Source organism: Falco punctatus, assembly GCF_963210335.1.
Source record: "Falco punctatus genome assembly, chromosome: Z".
Lineage (NCBI taxonomy): Eukaryota > Metazoa > Chordata > Aves > Falconiformes > Falconidae > Falco > Falco punctatus.
In genome coordinates this window covers 13,541,943-13,563,443 of record NC_137586.1, presented here as the reverse complement: position 1 = coordinate 13,563,443, position 21,501 = coordinate 13,541,943, and the positions used below count along the sequence as shown (strand labels likewise).

General features: G+C 35.1%; 1 protein-coding gene across 1 annotated transcript in view; it reads right to left on the bottom strand.

Moving 5' to 3' along the window:
• SPEF2 (sperm flagellar 2) overlaps positions 1 to 21,501 on the bottom strand; it is a 58,863-nt gene that overhangs the window by 7,313 nt on the left and 30,049 nt on the right. Inside the window, exons 14-26 of the mRNA XM_080372163.1 lie at positions 20,548 to 20,621; positions 19,652 to 19,755; positions 18,551 to 18,798; positions 16,644 to 16,752; positions 15,676 to 15,833; positions 13,313 to 13,452; positions 11,737 to 11,864; positions 11,490 to 11,628; positions 7,222 to 7,359; positions 4,627 to 4,787; positions 3,662 to 3,845; positions 2,719 to 2,881; positions 279 to 401 (exon numbers count right to left, since the gene is read on the bottom strand). Of these exons, the coding sequence (XP_080228289.1) occupies positions 279 to 401; positions 2,719 to 2,881; positions 3,662 to 3,845; positions 4,627 to 4,787; positions 7,222 to 7,359; positions 11,490 to 11,628; positions 11,737 to 11,864; positions 13,313 to 13,452; positions 15,676 to 15,833; positions 16,644 to 16,752; positions 18,551 to 18,798; positions 19,652 to 19,755; positions 20,548 to 20,621 (1,869 nt within the window). The remainder of the gene's footprint in view (positions 1 to 278; positions 402 to 2,718; positions 2,882 to 3,661; positions 3,846 to 4,626; positions 4,788 to 7,221; positions 7,360 to 11,489; positions 11,629 to 11,736; positions 11,865 to 13,312; positions 13,453 to 15,675; positions 15,834 to 16,643; positions 16,753 to 18,550; positions 18,799 to 19,651; positions 19,756 to 20,547; positions 20,622 to 21,501) is intronic.

Below are 21,501 nucleotides of genomic sequence, written 5' to 3'. Positions count from 1 at the left end.
ACGAAAACTTGCTTAGTCATGGAAAAATAAATTAAACAGAAGAAAACTAAAAGAAGAATGAAAAACACATTTTTATTTTAAATAGATCTACCACAAAATCACTGATGACTACTACCCTAAAAAGATTTCTGATTTCTCCAGACACTTCTTTCTTTCCCCTCCTTCTTATTACTTATGCATCCATTCCACCTAGAGCTTCCATCTAGTTTTGACTATTACACTACCTAAATTAGGAATAATGATCACCTGCCCATACAAGCAATCGAATAGTAACATACCTTCATGTTTCAAGGCACTAAAATACTCTTGTTTTATTTTAAGAGTCAGTTCTCGTTTCTTTAATTCTTCTGGAGTTATAGGACCTGGACTGACTTCAACCACAGATGCAGTAGAAGGTGGTCCTGCAGGAAAATAGAACTCTCACAGTCTTTGACTTTGCTGGTTTACATATCACAAGATAGCACGTTTTTTAAAATGAAAAATGGCACTACCCACCTTATTTAATGCAACTGTTTATGAGAATACAAAGGTGGTTATTCGGGTATCTTATATCAAAATAACATTTTTAGATTTTTTCAAATGTGATTTACATCTGCAAGACACGCTAAGATTAATACTAAAATTACTCCAGCATACACAACCCTTAAAATTAGTTAAATAACATCCTAAAATATATTTCTGAATGGAAATAATGACTGCATAGGTGTGCCTCTGTTGTGATCCTAGATGGTCAAAATGTCCTCTTTGATCCTAATCTACCCATTTATCACAACCAGCACAGAAATAAACCTCTTTTGAATGATAGCTGTTCCTTCTGGAGCAAAGTCAGGTTTAGCAAACTGTAGTAAAAATGCCATGTTAGTTAACATCATTGACTACCATCAAAACAGTGAAAAGAATAATAATGCTATTTAAAAAAAAAAATCCTAATATCAGAAAAAAAAAGAGGTATGTTCTTAAACCATTCTGTTAGCTGCTTTTGCAGCTTGTTTTAACTTACATATCTATGAACAGACATTGTAAAAGCATTTTATCATGTTTTTAAAGGTTGTGTGAAATTCTGTAATCATAACACTATGATTATTACTCAAAAATAGTTAAATATTTGTAACTGTTTTGTTACGACAAGAGCAGATGGAGCTGTTACAGAAAAAAATAATGACATGGGCATGATACATAAAGCATATGGTCATGAAGCAAATGGTCAAATCTAGAAGTGATAAAATTATATGTGATAAGTTGTATCACTTAGTTACTAGCCTATAGCTGTATCCTAAGGAATTCTATTTGGCAAGAAATCAAAGTTGATACTTCAGTAACAGATACATCAGTTGATATTTCAGCTTCTACCATGAGGAATGCATAGCTGAGTTCTACTTGCAGTTCTGTCACCTTAGAGTTTTGTGATTTCAGTTTAAATCATCTAGTACCAGGTCTGAACAAAAAATTAGTTCCAAGAAGCAATCCACAAACCCCAACCTAGCCACTTGAAATACAGTAGGTGATAGCTGCTATTTTTTTATCACAAAGCTTTTCCAGAAATCTGAAAACCTGCTGGATTTCTGGGCTGGATTGAAACGCTAAGCACACACCTAAGGCTGCCTGAGGCTCACAAATTAGGTATCCATATGGCTAAGTATTGTCAGGAATATACTTATTCACTGTATTATGAGCAGAATCAGTCAGAGAGAGAACACTGAGTACAGTGCAAATAAAATGTCAAACTGAAAAAGTGAGACACTTTATGCATAATAAACTTGCAGTTACAGATGTCTTGCTTGGAAATGGAGTACCTGAATTTCAGGCTACCCTCACACCCACAGGGCCTGAGCTCCTCTCTTGCTGTGTAGACTGTCTTTACAAAAGATACAAGGTTTTGGCTACTAGCCTTGCTTCCTGCTGGAGCTATGACATTGTGCAGAAAGAAGTGGAAGTTACTTAAACCACTACCCGGCTCAAGGAAGTATTTATGAAAAAAAAAAAAATAAAGTATAAACAGCATTGCATGCCAGCATTCCTTCCAGCAGGCTGCCTGAATTGCTAGACTAAAAAGACAGGGGGGGTTAGGTCTGTTCCTCTTTTTCAAATAAATTTTGTATTCTTACCTGGTTGGACAGATTCTTGCCAGGGTTATAAGCAAGATCTACCTCAATGCGAGTTCTGGTGTTTTTAGGACTACATGTGCCATTAGATTTTATGGTCTTTGTTTACACCATGTTACAGTTATATATAAAAATTATGGACTTTGATAGATCCATGCCACATGGCTGATAAATTAATTCCAAAATATCTTGGGATATGGAATAATTTTTCCACTCTATTCCAGTACTTTTATTTTAACACTTATGGCTGGAAAGTAGACAAATACTTTGTCTACAAATGGAATTCTATTTAATTTGATAAACTAGTTCTAACTATTTACTTCTAAAACAGCACATGAAGAAAAATAAATACTTACCTTCTAGGTTCTAGTTAGAATATTTATTCATACATAACAATAAGCACAACACATATGATTAAATAAATGCAACTGTCACTCAAAAGACTCTGCACTCCTTTATCACCAACAGCTTTTCACACTGGTATGTCACATTTGGCATTTTAAAAGAGAAATTAAATCCAAATTAAATGTCTTGGCTTACTCTTTTCTGTATTACTCATGTAATTTGTATTGAAGTAATTTCAAGCACTCTAAAACAAACTCCGCATTTCAAATACCTTTCTTTTTAGTAGTTGATTTGGGAGAAAGCTTTTTGGCATCTTTGGTATCTTTCCCAGCAGCTTTTCCTGACAGTGTCTGTGAAGATTTCAGATCTCTCCGTTCTAGCTGCTGATGTTCTTTTTCTTCCTCCATTTCTTTAGACTCTATTTCAGCTGTTACCTTGACACCATAGTCACACATAGTAAAGTACATAGTACCAACACGCTGCAACTACTGTTTTAAATAGCTTATAATTACTGAAAGTAATTGCTAAGACATACACACATAAATAAAACTATTTAAACTAATTAAATTGATTACATTTTAATTATTTATCAAAAGTAAAATTCTACAGCAAACATGCAAGACAGGGAGACAGTGGTTTTAATTCTTGTAGTCTATTACCTGTACTCTAGGAAAAGGTGAGAAATGTTAAGAATTAACACTATGCAAAGCAAGTCTACAGTTACACTGTAAAGGTGTGAAAATTCACTTAGTTTAAAATGATCAAAGAGGAAAAAAAGCAAACTTAGAAACCAACCATTTGAAAACCCACCTAATTTACTTTTACCTATATATAAAAAAGAATGTAACCATAGCTTTTGAAGCTGTGAAAGGTTTGAGCAAACATTGCATTACAGGATAAACTTGTCCCTCTTCTCATGCTTCTATTGAGGGATAAGAGGAGAGTTTATTATAGAAGAAGGTGATATACAGACTCAACAAAGTATTTCTCTCAGTAATGAAAGGAAAGGGTCAGTTATAAATACAGAGGTGCTGATAATACACAGATTCCAACATTTTCCTCATAGAACCACACTCAATAGAAATATCAAGAGTGGAGCAAGAGGCAAGTAATTGAGATACACCGTGTGAAGGCTGTGTGTTTAGGCTGCCCACTGCATGGGAGGGTTTGACTAACTGACCCAGAAATATTTAAGTAAATAAAACATTCCTTACCATGTTTGATAGCACTGTTACCGCTGTTTGCCATGTAGATGTAATAAGATTTTCATCTCTCCTAAAAGAGGTCACTCCATTTTCACAACTCTCATCCTTAGCACTCTTCTGGAGAGTTGCCTTGGGTTTTGACTTCGTAATATTTATTTCTGGTGAAGGCAGTTTCCAAGAAACTAGAGGGATCCTTAAAAATAAAATATAAGGCATAATTCAAACCCTCTTTCTATAAAGAGTGTTAATTTATAACTACATTGGAGAATATGCTAGAAGAATGAGAACACTATTTTCATAACTTGCCATAGCAACAGAAAAAGGATGACCTTTCCTTGTGACCAAAAGTGGTGAAATGTGTGGATGACAAGAAAACTATCTAGTTTAACTACAGAAGCTAAGAAATAACAATAGATGCATAAAACTACGTCAAATGACTGTGTGATCTGCTGATATATTCCACATGGGCTAGAAGCACAGCCTCATTACTCAGATAGTTTCTATATGAACTGTAAGTATTTTTAAAAAAGCAGGTGTCATTATTGACGGCGTTTTTGATACTGTGAAATGACATGATGCTATCTCTTGCCTTTTAATATGGCATTCAGTTCTATGCATCTTTGTAGGCTGCTCTGATTTATTTTTGTCATCACATAACCCATTTAATTATGTTTATTGTTGCAAATTTTAAACCTGTTAATGTTCCATAATAATATTTAACTTACTTATGTGAAGATTGTGCTGGAAACTGTCAGCAACACAGAGGGAAGTAGGAACCATTTCTATAGCAGATTTCATTCAAAGACAGCTTTTAAAATCTTTTATAATTCAGTGATGTATTAGTGAAAATGGTATAGGTAAACCAGTAAAAAATCATGGATAAATTAAATCTATTAGATGATTTAAGACTCATCATTTTACTATAAACCCTAGTTATTTGTTGATATTCATATAATTTATTAATGCATTTCTACCTCCTTGATTTGTTTTGGTCTTCTTTCTGCTCTATGTCAATAATATCTAGCAATGGGATTCTAGTAAAATCTTGACCATCATCTGTTGGTATTTTTCCTTCCATTGCCCTATAATAGTCATGAAGAAGTCTCTTCGTATCTTGGAAACGATCCACTTCAGCCTCAAGAAGGACAGAAAGATTGCAAGTCAAAACAGGACAGAGAAACATTCTATTACATTTTTAAATACATGATAGCAGAAGCAATTCTAAATCCTAAGAGTTTGAGGGAGAGCAACAACCATATTTGTTTGAAAATTTGTAGTACAGTCAATGCATACTTATACTTGCATCTATAATGTCTTCACACCTGTGTTTCTAAGAATTGTTGTTAGAACAGGAAAAATGATCTACAGTAAATAATGTTTGATGCACTGAATTTAATTACAATATTTTTTGATCTGTATGTATTTTATAGTAGCAAGTACACTAGTACCAATAAATTATACTTTTTTTGTTCAGAATAAGTAAAAACCTTAATAGCATAAAAAAAAGGGGCTTACGTGATTTTAAAAGACATACAGTTTTTCTGGACCAAAGAAACCAACAGACTCTACGTACCTAGGTGTCTTTTCGTGATCTTTTTTGTGTGAATCATCTTAGAAGAAATCAATATTCAAAAGATAAAAAAACATTTAACACCTGTCATGTTTTGATTTATTGATACAGTATGGTGTTAGTTTCTAACTGACAAAACAGTACTAAATATTCATGGGAAAATGCACAAAACCACATTCACAAAACAAAGGATGAAACCTTTGTGGTGTAAACCAGCACGTATCCATAAGTTAAGGAGAAAATATGTTCTAGCGTAACATTGTGTACACAGAAAGGTGGGAAGAAATCTGATAAACGGCATTTATACAAATCTATGTGTTTATACAGTAACAGAGCCACCTGGGGATTATATGTAACTTCCCACAGAAAAACCACAGACAAGAGCACTCAATACCAAAGATGCCTATTTTTGGCTGGTTGTCAAACAAAGCCATAACATAACAATACATTATTGTATTTTTAGTTCTGTAGCTTTACCATTAATAATTCATGTATTCCGGGGAGTATATACTAAGAAAGTAAAAATTGTTTCCTTTGCATTTTTCTTTTGGAAAACAAAAGCTTATATATGGTTAATACATGTATTTGTAATTTTAAATGGCTATTCTGCATATCCACATAAAAGAGATCAAATTAGATTCATAGTGAATCTCCTCTGGACTGCATCAAATGTAAGCATGAAATTCTGCTAGAAGAGAATTAGGATTGCAAAACTATACATGAATATAAAAGAAGAAAAATAAAAGATTTAAGATTAGCAATACTACTTTAATTTCAAGATATATTTTTAAATACTCAGTCACGTAAATATCCTAATTACAGGATGAATGTGGTTCAGTTAGTCAGCAGTAGTTTGCTATTTTGACCTCTCTCTTTAGTTGGTGGCCTTAAGTCTTTATTTAGGGCATTATTTAGAATCTTGGAAAACAGAGTTAATAATTTCCTTAATATCATAACTGACTACTTCACAAACTTTACTTAAATTACCACAACACTCATACAGGATAAGAGTGGTTATCTTGTTCATTAAACATACAAAAATAGAAGAGAGAGAATTTAAGGGCAGGAAGCTCACCCTAAGCTGTTTAGGCCTGATTTTCAGCCAAATTAGCATCACATGGCATGTGTTTAAAACAGTTCTCATTGGTCTTCTTTAAAGTTGCCAAAACTTTTCCAGAATGCTCACTCAGTTTACAGAAAAGCCTGCCTAGTCCAGCCTAATCTAGTCTATTCCAGTCCAGCCCTAGACCAAATGTTTGCACCTAGAACAGCAGTCACAGGGAAATCTCTGCTTCAGGAGCTGAAGTAATTAATGGTGAGGCTGAATGAAAGGAAAGGCTTAATGCGGGGGAGGGGGGAGCCAACTAGTTGAAGATTATCTATTGAAAACTTTAGTTAGATATGTGAAAGCTGGGTCATATTTGCATGGAATTTCTCAAAAGTAACAAATGATAGCATATTCTCAGAAACATACCTTGCAGGTTTTTTTTTAGTCTGTAGGTAAGATTCGCAGCCACACCAGTGAAGTCACAACTGAAATAATTTTGTGATATGGGAAATACAGGACAACCTTAACAGCAAATGGGTCTACAACAGCAGTGTACTATGTGATTTGTAAATTAAGGGTAGACATAAATATGATCACAGAAGGATAAGCAGCTTTAACAGTTCTGTTACAAAACTCAGATGATTTACTGGACTGATAAAATTGCAAAAAAGTAGCACTATACAACACAGACTGAAAGTCTGGGGGATTGGACAGTAACAATGGTATTTTTATTAACCATTTCTGCCTGCCTAACAGTTAAATGTTTGGAATGCCATCTACTTTTTGTCTTTTAACTCTCTAGATAAATTCAGAAAAGTCATGAACAGTTGCTTATCTAATTCTCAATCCCTCACTTATTTGGAGACAACCATACAAAATTCCTCTGAGGCTTACTGTCCTCCAAATCTAATTCATTGTCCCCTTCCACCGCACTCTATAGTAGATGCATACCTGCATAATTGAAAAGAAATGGTTCATTGCAATACCCCTGTGATCTTGTAACCAGCCATCATTCATGATAGTAGTACGTTCCTGCTCTGCTTCTTCCCTTCTGTTATCACAGATATCCCAGAGACGATTTCTTAGGTCCTAAAATACATAATATGTGTGTGTGTGTGTGTATATTATATATATATATATAATAATCAAATATGAGAAATAACTATGAAAGAAAAAATACCTCTTGTATATTTATTATTTAAAATTATATTTTTTGCCTGTGCACAAGGCATCTTCCCATTTGGGGATTTTTCTTTGTTGTTATATGTTAAAGCCTGATCACCAAGTCACGTGCTTACAAATAGCTGACAGGAAACAGCTTTACAAATACACCAGCGAGAATACAAAGATATGACATGAATGTATAGGTTGCTTTCCTCACTTTCCTCAGGCAGAGAAGACCTATCTAAGCTAGACAAAGACATGAAAATATGAATAGTTAAGCTCCCAACTGCACCAACAACTTTCTACTTGAATGGTTTGCTAACTAATACTTTGTAAGAATGATACTCTAAGGGGATGTGTAATAGGAAAAATTCTGAGATAATTATGTCACAGTTCAAGTATTCTTCCAATTAGCTCCATGCCATTTTTCTTTAATGTTCATTATAACTAAGGGCTCTTCAACTAGTGATTATATCTAATAGCAGCACTATGTGGCTCACTGACAGCACTGAAGACCTACTAAGTATACAACATGCAAGGAAACCCTCTGTTCCCCCCTGTCATCTCTGCATGGAAATAGAGTGACAGACCTCTATGTAATAAGAGGTGACAGGAAAAGAAGCGTGCTGTTAAATACAGTGCTAAGGTAGGCTCAGACAACCTGTCTCTTGGGCTCCAAGCAGTTCTACCCCACCTAACCTGTTTCAGGATAAAAAGAAAAGACTACTAGCCCTGCAATGAGGAGGTTAGGCTTCAAGTGATAACCAACTCCATATTCACAAGTCCTCAGTCTCAGCCTAGTATGTCAGATCTTGTTTCTCTCCCACTGTCCATGGACTTCAGAAGAATCCAGTTGTCCTATGTTGGACAAAAGCCACAGGGAAGCTGAAAAATAAGCAGTCCTTGGGCTACCTAATACATCAGTGACGGCATAGATAGAAGATAGCCAAGGTAAAGACTATCAGACATTCATGGCTGTCCACATTGTAGGATACACACATAAGGATATGCTATCGAGTAAAAAAGATACAAACATACAACATATCTGTTTTGCAGTGGTGGGTTGACCTTGGCTGGCTTCCAGGTGTCCACCAAGCTGCTCTATCACTCTGCCTCCTCACAGGACAAGGAGAGAAAATATGATGGAAAAGTTGATGGGTCAACATAATGATGGAGAGATCACTCAAGTATTACCATGATGGGCAAAACAGGCTCAGCTTGGGGAAATTAATTTCATTTGTTGACAGTTAATAACAGAGCAGAATAGTGAGAAACAGAACAAAACTAAAAATGCCTTTCCCCCATCCCCCCTTCTTCTCCCCAGACTCAACTTCCTTCCTGAGTCTTCTACATTCCTGCCCCGAACTAGCACAGGGAAGATGGGAACAGGGCGTTGCAGTTAGTTCATTATGCATTGTCTCTGCTGCTCCTTCCTCCTCATGCTCCTCCCCTGCTCCAGACTGGGGTCCCTCTCATGGGCTGCTGTATTTCATGAATTGCAACGTGGGTCCTTCCCATGGGCTGTAGTTCTTCAAGAACTGCTCCAGCATGGGTCCTTTCTATATGTGCAGTCCTTCAGGATCTCACTGCTCCACTATGGGTGTCCCATGGGTCTCAAGTCCTGCCAGAACACCTGCACCAGCAAGGGCTCCTCTCTGTGGGCCACAGTTCCTGCTGGGAGCTGGCTCTGATGTGGGCTCTCCACAGGCTGCCACTACTTTCAGGGCACATGCACCTGCTCTAGCATGGAGTTCTCCATGGGCTGCAGGGTGGATATCTGTTTCACTGTCATCCTCCATGAGCTGCAGCAGAACACCTTTGTCACCATGGTCTTCTCCACAGGCTGCAGGGGAATCTCTGCTCTGGTGCCCGTAATACCTCCTCCTCGTCCTTCTTCACTGACCTTGGTGACCGCATAGTCATTTCTCTCACATTTTGTCACTCCTCTCTCACAGCTGCCACGCAGCATTTTTTTCCCCTTCTTAAATATGCTATTACAGAGGCACCATCACAGTCACAGATTGGCTCAGCTTTGGCCAGCAGCAGGTCTGTCTTGGAACCCGCTGACAGTGGCTCTGTTTGACATGGGGGCAGCCCCTGATGTCTTCTCACAGAAGCTATCTCTGTAAACCCTCTGCTATCAAAACCTTGCCACATAAACCCAACAGTATACAAAAAATGTTTTTGTACAAACTCAAGTACAGCTCCTTCCAGTACCTTCCTGAGACATGTAAGGAGGAACACTTTCTTCTTTGTTCTCACATTATTCAAATCACAGTTTTCATTCACTGTAAGCAGTGGCGATAATGGGAAATGCAAACAGTGAGGTATCTTCCTCTGGAGAAGCTAAAAGTATGTTTTATGTGTCTCTTTTTTTCCCACCAGTCTTCCTCTTTTCAAAGTGAAAGAGCTTCTCTCTCCTCTCCTTGTACTTGGTGAAAAAAAAAAAAAAAAAGAAAAAATTGATGCACGTGCTAAGTCCTCTCTTATCTGGAAGGAAAAGTAGTGGGACCAAGTGACTGACAGTGTTAAATGACAGCAATGGAGTGAGAAGGAGGTTGGAGAAATTGCTGAAAGACAGTGTAACAGAGATGTGCTGCTGACATGTATTTTATCCAGTAATTCTGAGTTTGGATCTTAAGGATGCCAAAGCCTTGGCTGCCCTTTGTGCTTTACAACTTTGAGGAGCTTTTCACCCATCACAAAATGGGGTGGATATTTACATTTTTCAGTTGATATCAAGAAATTTGGTTTTCAGGTTTCACAGATGTCAGCTTCCAGTGTGGATAGTGTTTCAGAAACAGTCCAGCTGAGATGGCAGAGTTGAGCAGTCTAGGAAAACTGAAAATGCTTGAGGAAAAACATTCCACTAATTATGACTCTTTTCACTTCCTCTCTCTCCTTTTCTAGCATAAAGGAAGGATGGATGACAGAACTCTCTCATTCAGAGAGGTACAATGGGCAGGCCTTTAAAGTGCAGAGGAAGTACCATCTTCAGACTCACCCACAGGTTTGGGATCCAGAAGGACCAGAACAGATCATTCAGAAAGAGAAATTCTGGAAATCATATATTTGCTCCAAACTGCCTTACTGTGCTTAGCCTTATCGCAGTATCTGAGTCTCACTGCAATATGTGGGACTGCCACCTCCTCTTAACTTAATTTGAAATGGACAATGTCAAACATGGATTTCTGTTATGAATGAAAGGCCAAATATTTAAAATTCTAGCTTTCTAAAGAATAGGACAGAGTGATTTCAGTCTTTTTATAATTTCATTTAGCAGAAATTAGGAATATGGGTGATGATTTTTAAGTCCTCTACTTCATTCTATTGAAATAATGCTATAGAAAAGAAGGTCTGATGCTTTTTCCATCTCATTGAATTAATCCATGATTCTACCAATGTTCCCTTCAACTAACAACGTTGCTTGCCAGCACTTTTTTCCCATTTGCTGGGAGCATTTCCTGATACAAAGTCAATTAAAAATCATGTCTGTCCTGAACTGGGAATCCCATAAATTCAAAGATAGCTCTGGTTCCTGCCTATGTTAAATCTGGCTCTAAACTTGTAAGGACCTTACTCTATTTTTGTGAAGAACTCTCAAGACATGTATGACCTAGCAAAGATTACTTGACTCAAAAAAAAATTCAGAGAAATTCTCTGTATTTGCACAGATCAGTTTTAGAAAATATCATATACAATTTATGGAAAAACTAAATGACTGCCAGGATTTGTTAGATTGTGATAGAAATGTCCAAAGTTGTTATTAAAATCTCTGAAAACTATAAAATATAAAGAAAGCATAGAAATATTTATTTTACAATGTGATTATACCACAGTATAATCTAAAAAACCCAGCAAGTCATAGGAAAGATATGGCCAAAACCCAGAGAAATAACAGCGGAGAACACTTTACATACAAGAGAATGTGAAATAGTTTAAGAGTGGTAAAAAAAAAAAACCCAAACATAAATAGTAATATCATTCATGTTCCATCAAGCTTGTACACAATCAAACAACACTTAAGGGTATATTATAACTTGCCATTTACTTACAGTAACTCTTTGGTGTAGTTCTGCTTTTGTTTCCTCATCTTCTCGCAGGTCATCAGCGATTGAATTAAAATCTGATTGCCACTGAGATACAAACTCCTGCTTGGTATCTGGACGCTTCAAATAATCTTGGAATTGTTTTCTGTAAATTATGGTAAAATAAAGATTTTGGTGTTAAAAGACATAAAGAATGTCACAAGAAAAATAGAAAATATTAATGTTAATGTAATAAACCACTATTTCTACTCACCTAACTTCTGCTAAGTAATATATCACAGAGTGCTGTTCTTCCCTTAGACATCTAAGTATAGTTTTGATGGTATTCATATATGCTTTTTCTACCATTTCCCAGTAAGGTACTAAAAATCCAGGTATTTCCTGTGAATTTTTTCAAAACATCAAAATCATTTGATATATTCCTTGATAACCCATTTAGCTGTAGCATTAGCAAATATAAGAAAGATTATTTCATGAAATCATATTACTGAATTTTTTTCACTAGGTATTTCTTTTGATTTACAACTGTTTACAGCTGATGATAGACATTGTACCAACATACAGGTTTATCCTGTGCATTTATTTGGAAACAAGTGGCAGTACTCAAAATGAATGCCAAATTCCAGCAGAATACTCCAGCATCTGTGGATATACTCATAAACTGAGTACTTCAGTATCAAAATTCAGTGGTACACAACTGTTCAAGCTGCTAAAAATAGAAGCTGACTGTCTAGTGTTGCAGAAGTGATATTTGACTGACTGTCATGAAATGCAAAATAAAGCTCACGTCCAGAGGAAATGCATCATATGCAAGCTAACTGCAGTCATGAAGGCAAAACTAGGAAATATTAGGAAGGGAATTACAGAACAAAACACAAAGCATCATTATGCACCCTTGAAATCTAAATCTTAAAATACTGCAAGCAGTCCCAGCTCCCCATCTCAAAAAATTTACAGCAGAACTGGAAGAGACAGACAGAAGGGCAAGAATTGTGACTGAACATATGAATTGCTCCTCATAAGGAATGTTAAACAGGTTATGACTGTATTGGAGAAGCAAAGCAACACTGAAAAAAATGAAGATTTAATAGATGCCTTTCACATCTTAACTATCTTCAGAAGGTGATTATAGAATTATTATTTATTGTAACTCACAATACAAGAACTAGGGTCATCAAATGTCCCAAGCAAACTACAGGTTTAAAGCAAAGAAACAGAAATACTTTTTCAGAATGAGCTCAATTATTCAGGCTATATCATGGAGATCAGGAAACAAACTGCATCAAAGAAAACACCTAGACATAATAAGGGAAGAAGATTCTATTGTGAGCTACTAAACACAAAGATGCAGATATAAAGTAATCTCAGGAAACCCCTAAATTTCAGATCCTTGGAAACTATGCAGATGTCCTTGGGGAAAACCTGTTAGAAAAAAGTATCCCAGGAGAAAGATCAGTTCATGCTTTCATTCTTACACTCCTTCTATGAGATGCACAACTGGCCCTTGTCAGAGACAGGAAACTGACATGGTAAGTCTATGCTAGTATTTCATAATATTATAAAGCATTCTTATTTTGGCATCCATACTCTATTCTTCATCATCATTGTAAAGAATTTAGAAAAAAAAAAGATAAAATTTTAAACTTTCATAATTTTATGTATTTTAGTAGCAACTGTTATTTGTTTAACGTAGTACTAGTTTATTTTTCATTGAAAAATACTACAAAAAGAACATGCAATGGGACAAAAGGTTTAGGTAGAATACGCATTAAAAAATGAGAAAAAAGTATACTTTGATATATAAGACTTTTAATCACAAACTAACATACCTTGGGAAGTGGTTCATCTACATAAATCCATTGATCTGATCCCGGTTCAATTGGTGGTAGTTCCACAGGAATGGGAGGAAGCAGATCTTGTGGTGTAACTGGTAAAAGCTTATCACCTGGTGGTATTTCTTGAGCAGACCCTTGCATATGAATGTAAAATTAGTACCTTAAAATGTATTCTAAGTATCAATATACAGAATTAGATATCTGTGTATTTGACAAGTTCAAAATAATAGAACAGATTTGTTATTTCATTACTTTGGTGTTCATCAAAAAATACACTGATCAAATCAGTGATGTCAGAGTTATAAAATTGCTTTCCAGTTAAGCTTATATTTTGCAGGACTGATACTGTTCCAAAACCATCACTGTGAAAGAAACAGGCAGATAATGAATTAGTATGTATATATATGAAACAAATTCTTTACCAGGTAAACCAAGGCCAGTGGTGTTGATACAATTCTGAGATTCATTATAACTATCATGATTTCAAGGACTCCCTGCTTAATTAAAGAACAGTTGTAAACACTTCCATGCCAGACTTGGGAAAGACTGAATCAAGAAAAACAAACATTTAAGAAGAAACAAACAGATAAATTGAGCTAAATCTGGCCTAATATGGAGAATACACCTTACTCTGAGGAGAAGCTGGGAAGTATGAAAGATGATGCATGGGAAAAAAGAAACAGAAAAGGTCATGTGGTAGAGAACAACCCAGTGAAAAACTAACCCTGCTATCTTATAGTATAGCAAAAAAATACTGAATGTACTTAGCAGCTTCAGAAAATGATTCAACCCTAGGATCTGTACTGACCTCTGGAAAGATACCAGCATCTCCTCAGTGGCCATAGAAGGATCCTACAACAACTAGGGTTTTAAGTTAACATTAATTAACCGCTCAGAATCGTGCATGAATTCTGGCCAGTTTTGCTGCAGATTTGAAAATATTCAAAGAAAATAAAGAAGTCTGCATTAACTGACAGTCTTATATTTTTGTTTGGAAGAAGCTTAACATTTAAAGAATAGATGTGTTTTGTTTTACTTTCAGTGTGACAAATATGCATCTGAAAAACACTATCTTGCTGGGTGCTTCAATGGAAAAACTGTTCTCATTCTCCTGATTTAAGTTTATAAAAAGAACAAAACTGTTGGCCACATAAAATATGTTAACTACTTCAGCTTCTGCTAAACATTTTGAGAACCTGTCTCTGGATTTATGTTTACCGTGTCATTCCTAGAATGCTACTGACATCTGACTAATTAATAGACCTTCTCACACCTCTGTTCTGCTTATATTAACCTAGTAGTGAAGGACATCTGGGAATCTATCAAAGTAAACATGAAATCTGACATTATTAACTGGCCACAGGGATTTCTCCATAGGAAGTAAATAGCCCTTACAATACTTCTAAAAGGTAGCTGAACTCTAACCACAAATTTTCAACTACATCTGAATCAATAGGAATTTTGCTGTTGACTCCAGCAGCACTCTGAATTACATACAAGCACATAAACAAACCAGTTCCAACCAGGTAGTTCTCCAAAAATGCTCCATCCAGTTTTCTGTCAGGTATGGTATTTCCAAGAATTTTTCATGAAGTGGAAACCTTGTGCAGAAGTAGTACTCTAAACTTTTTTACTGTTTGTGCCTTCCAGGTACTTTCCAAGCTAATACTTCTGTTTTGGTTTGGTTTGTTTTTTTGTTTTGGTGGCAGAAGACACATCAAGACTTTCATGTAATAATTATGAAGAAAAAAACCGGTTACTCAGACGTCTACTAATCCTGGTTCACTTCATGCATCTTTTCCCCTGGATACTTCATCATTTTTCCTTCTTAATTTTTAAATTATTCTTCATTTTGGGTCATTAAGAGGAAAAATGGAATAAAGATGCACCAAAACACATATCAAAACCACTCTAAGTTATCCATGTTTTTAAGCTGCTGATGATAATTGAATACATGTTGATAATGCCAAGTTAATCTTTCTTATACCGTTAAGCTATCCCATATCGCGTAGATGCTAGCTGTAATATTTAAACCAGGAAGAAAGGATTTGATTTAGTAATCCTTTACTTCATGGAATTTAAATAAATCCAAATTACATTTTCTTTCAATTATTTTAAAACTTTTTCTTAAATGATCGTTACAGTTATATGAAATTGGTCCACATCCTCTGAAATGGTAAAAACACAACAAAAAGTTCAGAGTTCTAGTGCACTTGTCACTAACTCACACATCCCCAAAGTCTTGCATGGCCAGTGAAAATGTATGTTTCCATATAGTTTTCACATGTCAGTTATTAATTATGAAGAACAAAGTATTTTCTGACTGAACTGTAAAAAGTAAGAACCAGAAAACTTACTTCTATTCTGGGTTTTTGCAATTTCTTCCATTATAATTTCTTCCACTGTTTGGCACACAAGACTTTCTTCTGTCTCTGCGTTGACTTTCACTAGAATATTCTGATGGCCTGAAAACCATTTCTCTAATTTTGGCCACATGTCTAGAAAGCCTGAAAGTCTACAAAAATCATAATAATGTATAAAATTAAAATCTAACTAATGGAAAACAAAAAATTTTCCATGTTATTAATAGAATAATAATCCATCCAAATTAATAAACAAAAGAAAAAGCAAACCATCTAATTTAATCTAGAACAAATCCATGCAACATTTTTTGCAAAATTATACTCCATTCACATCAACCCCTTCATTTTCAACATAGGAAAAATTTCAAAATCCTACTGTTAACTAGTCATATATTCCTTACTCTTTCTTGTCACAAGCTAAACCTACTTTCTTATATCACAACTAAAACAATAATAATCAATATAATAATAGTCTGTAATAGGTAATAGCATCAAATATTTAGAAACAAATCTTGACTTGATTTTGGTCTATGTAAAGTTAAACATCTAATGATTCAATAAAAAATATGAAACTTTTTCATAAATGTAAAAGTGGAAGACATAATTTTAGAAAATCTGTAACTCAAGTGCCTTTCACTCAAGAGGCAGTCACATGTTGTATGACATACCTCAGATATATGTATGCATAGATGCATATAGATATGCATATGTATACGTATTGTTCATGCAATATATATATCTGAAAAAGAAAATCTCCCTGGAAAAGCAAAACACATGGATTCTTGTTTTCTAGGATTATTTATATTGTGCCAAAAATGAAAGTACTTTTTAAGCTCCACATTAGAGAAACTCCTAAAGAAATGCTTAACATTAGGCATATCAGTACTACCATATGAGATTCAGATTAATTATATCCCTAAACATCTGTCTGAAGCAATTTTTTTGTGCTTCATATAACATACCTATGTAGTACCTGGTCCCTTGCTAAGTCAATTTTCTCTTCTAGGATATCAGAATCTGAATTTGTATTGTTGTTCTCCTGTTCAGTTTGAGATGATTTTGATTTATCTGCTGTGTGGAAAACAGCATATATAAGCATATATTGAAAAAGGCAACTATGCAAGCAGTTATTCGCCCAAAGTAAGGTAATTATTAAAAGAAAAATTTCAGTGTTTCTTGATCTTACATTTCTGCATTTAAAAACTGGGTACCAAACTTCCTTAAAAAAAAGGAAAAGTCAAGAGAAAATCATACAAATATTAAATTAAGCTGGAAAGGACCTGAAGACAGTGTCTTGCCTCTTCCTTTGTTTAAATTCATAGCCAATTATACCAGTAATATTTCCTGAAGGATGCTTTGCAGTCACAGAAATCTCCAGCTGTATAGAGAGAACATTCCTGTAGGCAGACTATTTTAGGCTTATCTATTCTAACAGTTAGAAGGGATTTTCCAAATCTAATTTGAATCTTCCTTGAAGTAACTACTCCTTTTCACAGCAGTGGGTATATATTCCACTGCACTGGAAGTCAAGGTACTCTTTCTCTCCGAGTCTTCTCTAAACTTAAAAAAAAAGACTTTAATTCATTAAGGAATAAGCCATTTTTTATAGATTTATGATTTTTTTAATTGTTCTTTTGACTCTTTCTATCACCACGATACATCTTATGAAAGAAATTCTGTTTGGATTTCTGAGATTATATTGTATTATCATGTATTATCACATTTTCAAAGTGTTTCTGCAACACAAGGTCTTTAAATTAACAAATATTTCAAGTGTATATACATTTATCTTCACCGCCTTGTCAGCAGAAGCTCTACTGGTTTTGCCTTATCCTCACTCCTACCTACACATAAAAGTTAAAGGTAAATGGTGCTTTAATTAAAGCTATGTGCCATGTAAGTGCTGCAGTGAGAACAATGAAGAGGAACCTCCTTATAATTTGGACAACATGGGTCATATTAATGAAAAGAACTTAAGTTTTGCCAAGGTGTGTAAGGGCAACTAAAACTGTGTGGTCTGGAAATGAAACAGCCCTTAAAAAGCCTTTGATGTCTTTGCCTTTGTTTGCTAAAACTGACAATTTCTGATTGTTCACTGATTAAGTGAAGACAAGACAAAGGCAGTAATCAATAGGGAATGAATGCTGGCACTCCCAGGGAATGAATGTTGGCACGCTCCTTTGGTTATAATTTCCTTCATCCCTTTCCAAATGTGTCTCCTGGAGAAAAATACTACTTACACACAATAATTTGTATTGAGGCGTATTTCTGCACCTGTTGTAACTTGTGTTTTTTCCAGCTGCCGTTTTATGTGATACTAACACCAGTCACTCTACTACCTCAGCTCCAGTGAGAATTCAGTACAAACACAAACAAGCATATACACATGCACTTGCACACCTCCCATCTGCCTTTGACTAAAACAAATAAAAGTATTGAAAATAATCTGGAAGCATTCAAGGTGATAATGAACAGTTAATGAAAGTGATACTGTGAGATGCTGAGAAATTGTGCAGTGAGCTATTTTGCCCCAGTAAGTACAACTTACAGCTGTATCTGGTAAATAACTTTTGGGATTAACATGTTACTTATACCTACCAAGTCATATTTTTAGACAGCTAAAGTTAAAAGGGGCCTTACAGATGGAGGAGAAAGCTGTCAAGAAATCTAAATAATTTCTAATTTCTTAACTGTCAGAGGAAAATACAGGTATTTTATAATTTAGTACTTTTAATTAAAATACGCAATTTGATATTACATTGCATAGTACTCACAATTTAGTCATTTCAGTATTATAATAATCTTTACATTCCCTATACATCAGAATCTGCTTGTCATTTTACTTTGTTAAAAGTAGTTAAAAACTTACACTTCAAGTTTGCCACACGTTTCAGTACCACAGTGTCTGAAATATCCAATAGTATAGAAACATCAAATGCAGGTGAGGTAACAGGAAGCTTGCTAGGGACTCTAGGATCTGTAACAAGTGAGAGCTTTCCACAATTTTCATCTTTTGTTTCTGGATCAAGCCCTGTATAGGCTTTTTCAAATAGCTTTGCCTGATCGATTGTCATTGGAAACCCATCCACAATCCACCCCTTCTCTGGTGGTGTTTGGCTAGAAGTAAATGAAGAACCAGAATTATCCAGTGAATTGATAGTATAATAGTAACACCTAAAGGAAAGCTTGCCCTAGCAGTCTTTCATTTTGAACTCAGTGTATTAAATATTCTGATGAATATGACTGATATTATTAAAACTGTAAAGCTGATTTAAAATCAGAAAAATAACATCAGGCCTAACTAAAAGTGAAAAACAAAAGCAAAACAATTGTTGCTATCTTGGTAAATAAAGTTTTCAAAACCACTATACAGACTATAATCATAGGTGTAATTTCCTTATTTTCTCTAACTTTTGTACTGAAGTAAAGAACAGCAAAATCTGTTTCATAACTTTAAAATATTCATAAATTTAAAATATACTAATAGGAGTAATATAACTGAAATGATATTCATGTGGGAACTTAAGTGCTAATTGCATCAGGGTAGTTGAGACAATTTTCTGTCAAACAGGAGTAGACAAAAATAAGTAACCTAACTGCTGAAGTATGAATGCTTGGATTATGCATTTCACAAAATCTAAAAGAAAAAATAGTAGCACACGCTGAATAGCTTCCAACTAATAGAAACATTAGTAATATTTAATGACTATGTTATAGTCATGTGTATATTTTTACTTACCTTCAGTAGTATACAATAATGTTTCCATAGTTTAGGGCTAGACTTTACTGCTAGCATTCTACTGCTTACATAAAACGAGCATTAACTAACTTCAATAATTAGCTCCACCTTTCAGCTAGAAGAGTCCAGTGTTCAAAAAATACCTTAATAAAGAGAATTGGCTGAATCTTGACTACAGGATAGATAATAACATTCTAAATAACTGAGGAAAAAAGCTATACAATTTCATACTTAATGGCTTCCAATAGGATGTCAATTAGTAATTCATCGGGAATACTTTTTCCTTTCTTCAACAAATTCTGTGATGCGGCACCAAGCTGGGCACGTACAGATAGCTGTGAAAGAGTGCAGTGTAAGACTAATATGCTTAAAATGTTCACAACATCCACTGTTAGAATGATTCTACTTCATACATTATATATTATTTATTTATTTAAATTTAATGTTTATTGTCTTATTTATATTTGACATTTATTGTTATCTATTAAGGAAAAATATTTTTAACTGATGTAAAAAAGGCCTTACTTAATTGAAATCTCCAACTAATTTCCATCGTTACACTCATGAAAATGCCAGACAGAAACAAGGTTGAGAAACAAAGGATATGAAGGCCAAGAAATAAAAAATAAAGTGTTCTGGTTCTAAGATTAATCTGATTTTCACAACCATAAATCCACTGACAGTTTTCTATGGCAGCATTTAACTCCATTAGTTCTACAGGGTTTCTTCTATACCTTAGTTTTCAAAGTATTTTCCAGTGAGCAACGAAGTCAAAGAGAACGTTGTAGAATTAAGTATTTTTGAACATAAAGAAAATAAACCTTGTCATAAGATGAATGATCTTGGCAGCAGGAAGATCAGGAATGTTTTTGCTAGCTCAGAAATGACAGAATGTATCATGCCTTACATAAATGTGAGGTTTAACGTGAAGATATAGAACTTTAACAATAAGTACACCTCTAACCAGCAAACATTGGAACAGATTTTCATAATAAACTCTTCTCATATTTCACACAGAAAATGCTTGCAGTAAGGTGAATAAATTAATTCAGAATGATAAAAGGGTGTCAACATGTAATTTAACCAATGAATCTTTATAAAGTAGAAGCTAAAATTGGATTACAAACCTTGGATAAACCATCCTGACTGTTATCTGATGTAAATTCTTGCCCAGATGGATCCTTTTTGGGAGGACAATTGCCTAAAATAGGTATAATATGAAGTTTGACAATTCTATTACTATAATATCTTTTACTATAGATAAGTAATGAAAGTATACACTTCATTATTGTTCTTTAAACAAATCAATACAGGATCTACAAGTGTTAGAAGCATAGGAACATTGATTAATTTAGGTTGGAAGCAGCTTCTGGAAGTCACCTAGTCCAAGTTCAACCTTCTGCTCAAAGAGGCATGAGTTAAAGGTCAGCCTAGGTTGCCCAGTTTTTTACCCACTGTGATCTTGAAAACCTCCAAGGATGGAAACTGTACTGTGTCTCCAGGAAATATGCTTCAATTCTTGACAGTTCTCATGGGGAAAGGGCCTTATCTTATGTCTAGTCAGAAGAGCAAAATGAAGGGCCTTTACAGGTATCTCCACAGCAAAAGGAAGGCTAGGAAAAATGTGGGCATGCTGAAAGAGACATGCAAGACTGAGGTATCCTGAGACTAGCAGAAAAGTCCGCAGCAAGAAAGATTCACCCTTGCTGGAGGAAACACAGTTTAAGGAACATTTAAATAAACTGGCAATACACAAGTCCATGGGACCTGATGGCATATACCCACACATGCTGAGGGAACGGGATGATGTTATTGCTAAGACACTCTCAATGATCTTTGAAAGGTCCTGGTGACTGGGAGAGATTCCTAGGACTAGAAGAATGCAACTGCCACTCCTCTTTTCAAGGAAAGCAAGAAGAAGGAACTGGGGACGTACAAGCCCAAGCCAGTCAGTCTCACCTCGGTCCCTAGGAACTGAGGGAGGAAGTATGCATGGAAACCATTTCCAAGTACACTAAGGGCAAGAAGACCACTGGGAGTTGAAAGGATGGATTTGTGAAGGGGAAATCATGCCTGACTAA